At 41.0% G+C, this 2500-nt stretch overlaps 1 protein-coding gene across 1 annotated transcript in view; it reads left to right on the forward strand.

Moving 5' to 3' along the window:
- The window catches only part of trmt1 (tRNA methyltransferase 1), an 18022-nt gene that overhangs the window by 6184 nt on the left and 9338 nt on the right, over window positions 1–2500 (forward strand). The window contains 2 exon segments of the mRNA XM_080029876.1: window positions 1006–1054; window positions 1056–1124. Of these exon segments, the coding sequence (XP_079886002.1) occupies window positions 1006–1054; window positions 1056–1124 (118 nt within the window).

Consider the following 2500-nt stretch of genomic DNA (forward strand, 5'->3'; position numbering starts at 1 on the left):
TTTCTGAAACAGTCTCATTTTACCGCACACTGTCTGTTATTTAATCATATAATAATAATAATAATAACATTTTATAATTATTTCATCTATGCATTAACTCCAGTTGCAGCCTTTGGGTATTTTTCGGCAAGAAAATAGTGCGCTGCGAACAACCAGTGTCTCCAATAAATAACAATACTTCTCAAATAAAAATTAAAAATTCTGATGGACAGCAGCCTTTGCCATCAGTGCGCGAGTGTGTGTGTGTGTGTTTGTGTGTGTGTGTGTGCGTGCGAGTGTGTGTGTGTGTGAATGGGGTGAATGCGACTGAGAGTGTGAAGCGCTTTGAGTGGTCAAATACAACTAGAAAAGCGCTATATAAGGACAAGTGCGTTTAGTGTACCATCTGGGCTTAATGACGGAATTATTATTCAATCTGGTAAAAAGAAATTAAAAAAAAAAATGCCAGATGGTGTACAGTACATGATGCAACAGATTTGTATCTATTTATGATTATTTTAAGGTGTGTGTGTGTGTGTGTGTGTGTGTGTGTGTTATGGAAACGTTATCCGGGCCTTTGTTAAAATGTGTCCTATTTGTTTTCACACAGTGGATAAAATGAACTGCGCTTTATTTTTTATAAAATTGGCACAATATAATAATCTTCCCAGTTGAATGAGAATGTAGGTCAGATGTTTGTTTGTTTGGTTTTTATCCCATTTCAGAGTGAAGATGGGTTTTTGCTTTATAGGACATGACATTGAATAGTTATTACTGTGTGTGTGTGTGTGTGTGCGCGTGTGTGTGTGTGTGTGTGTGTGTGTGTGTGTGTGGTGTGTGCGGGGGGGGACTGGCCTGGTTTGACTATCTCCTCCCGTGTGGGGCAACCAGACAGTTAAACTAAATGCCCATTTTTTTTTTTACATTTATTTTATTTTGTTCTCTCTCCTTCTGTCTCTCTCTCCACACACACACACACACACACACACACACACACACACACACACACACACACACACACACACACACAGGTCTGTTGTGTGTAACGTGTACAGACATGGCGGTGATGGCAGGAAAACAGTGGAGAGACCTGCTTCAGCAAATACGGATCAGTCTCCATCAAAGCCAAATACTGTCATGAGATGGTGAGAACTCCTCTCTCTCTCTCTCTCTCTCTCCCTCCCTCCCTCTCTCCCTCCCTCCCCCCCTCTCTCTCTCACTATACTCACTCACAAACACAATGCATGAAGACCACATGCACAGACATGTTGTCACGTTTGTTTTATAGCGTCTTAATCCTCGGTGAATGAGTGCACAGTGTGTGTGTCTGAAAGAAACACATTTAGGCCTGAGGCTACAAGTTGGCTGTGTGTGTGTGTGTGTTTTTATTTGGATTTGTTTTTATTGTCTGTGCATGTTTTGGTTCTCAATAGGATTTTCTTTTTAAACAAGAATAGACCGATGAGGAAGGATCCTCCAAACATTTTGCTATCTCCCAGTTTTTTTAACCTTTATTTATACAGGTAAATCCCATTGAGTGCGAAGACTCTTTTGCAAGGGAGACCTGTTTTCCTTTCCCGCGTTACCATTCACTCACACATTCATCCACCAATAGCAGGCTAACTATCGACATTCACACAAGGCAAGGTGGGTGAAGTGTCTTGCCCAAGGACACAACAACTATGACACAGGTGGCAGGGCGGGGATCGAACCTCCAACCCTTTGATCATCGGCCGACCCGCTCTACCACCTGAGCCACAGTCGCCCCACAGTTAAAGCCAGCCTGTGTGTTCACTAGTTCAACACTGTAAATGTAACTGGAGTAGAGGTTGAGTGTACATACGCACAGTAACTTAATCCAGTTCTGATGCCACGGGGGACAAGCCCAATGTAAACAGTCCTATTGGTGACACTAACAATGACAACATTATACACAGCGTTTGTTAATATACCTACTAATACACTTAAAGGCCTACTTCATCGGTGGAATGATCGGATATGAAGGTGTATTGAACTCTGAGATCCTAAGTAGTATAAATGTGCAACAATTTTTAGAAATCGGTTCATCCTAGCCTGAGAAAAGGCAGAAAGAGTGTTTTATGGTCTCACTGTCTAACCCTACATTTTACTATGCGTGTCATCACAATATACTGAATGGATAAAGATGGAAAAATGCCAACTACAGTAGCATCAACAACAGGGTTTGGTTTCAAGATAGTTTTAAAGGTGCACTGTGTAACTTTGGGTGTGTCAGAGAAGTGATACATTTTCTAAGGTATATTCCTCCTAACTGAATAAACAAGCTCTCCTCACAGGAAAAATGTGATCCCTGGAACACTGTTTGAAGTTAGAAAGCTTCCTGAAAAGTTACTGTTTCACTGTTGTTGTTGTTTACAGCAGCAGGGCCCACAGTTTGGTTTACAAACATAGTCTAGTCTTACGTTTGGTTCCAGGTTTCTTGAAAAAATAATTGATTTATGAGGATGATGGTAGATTTGTAAGGTTTTCTTTAAACTTCACA

This window comes from Ammodytes marinus (genome assembly GCF_949987685.1).
Source record: "Ammodytes marinus genome assembly, chromosome: 6".
Classification (NCBI taxonomy): Eukaryota; Metazoa; Chordata; class Actinopteri; order Uranoscopiformes; family Ammodytidae; genus Ammodytes; species Ammodytes marinus.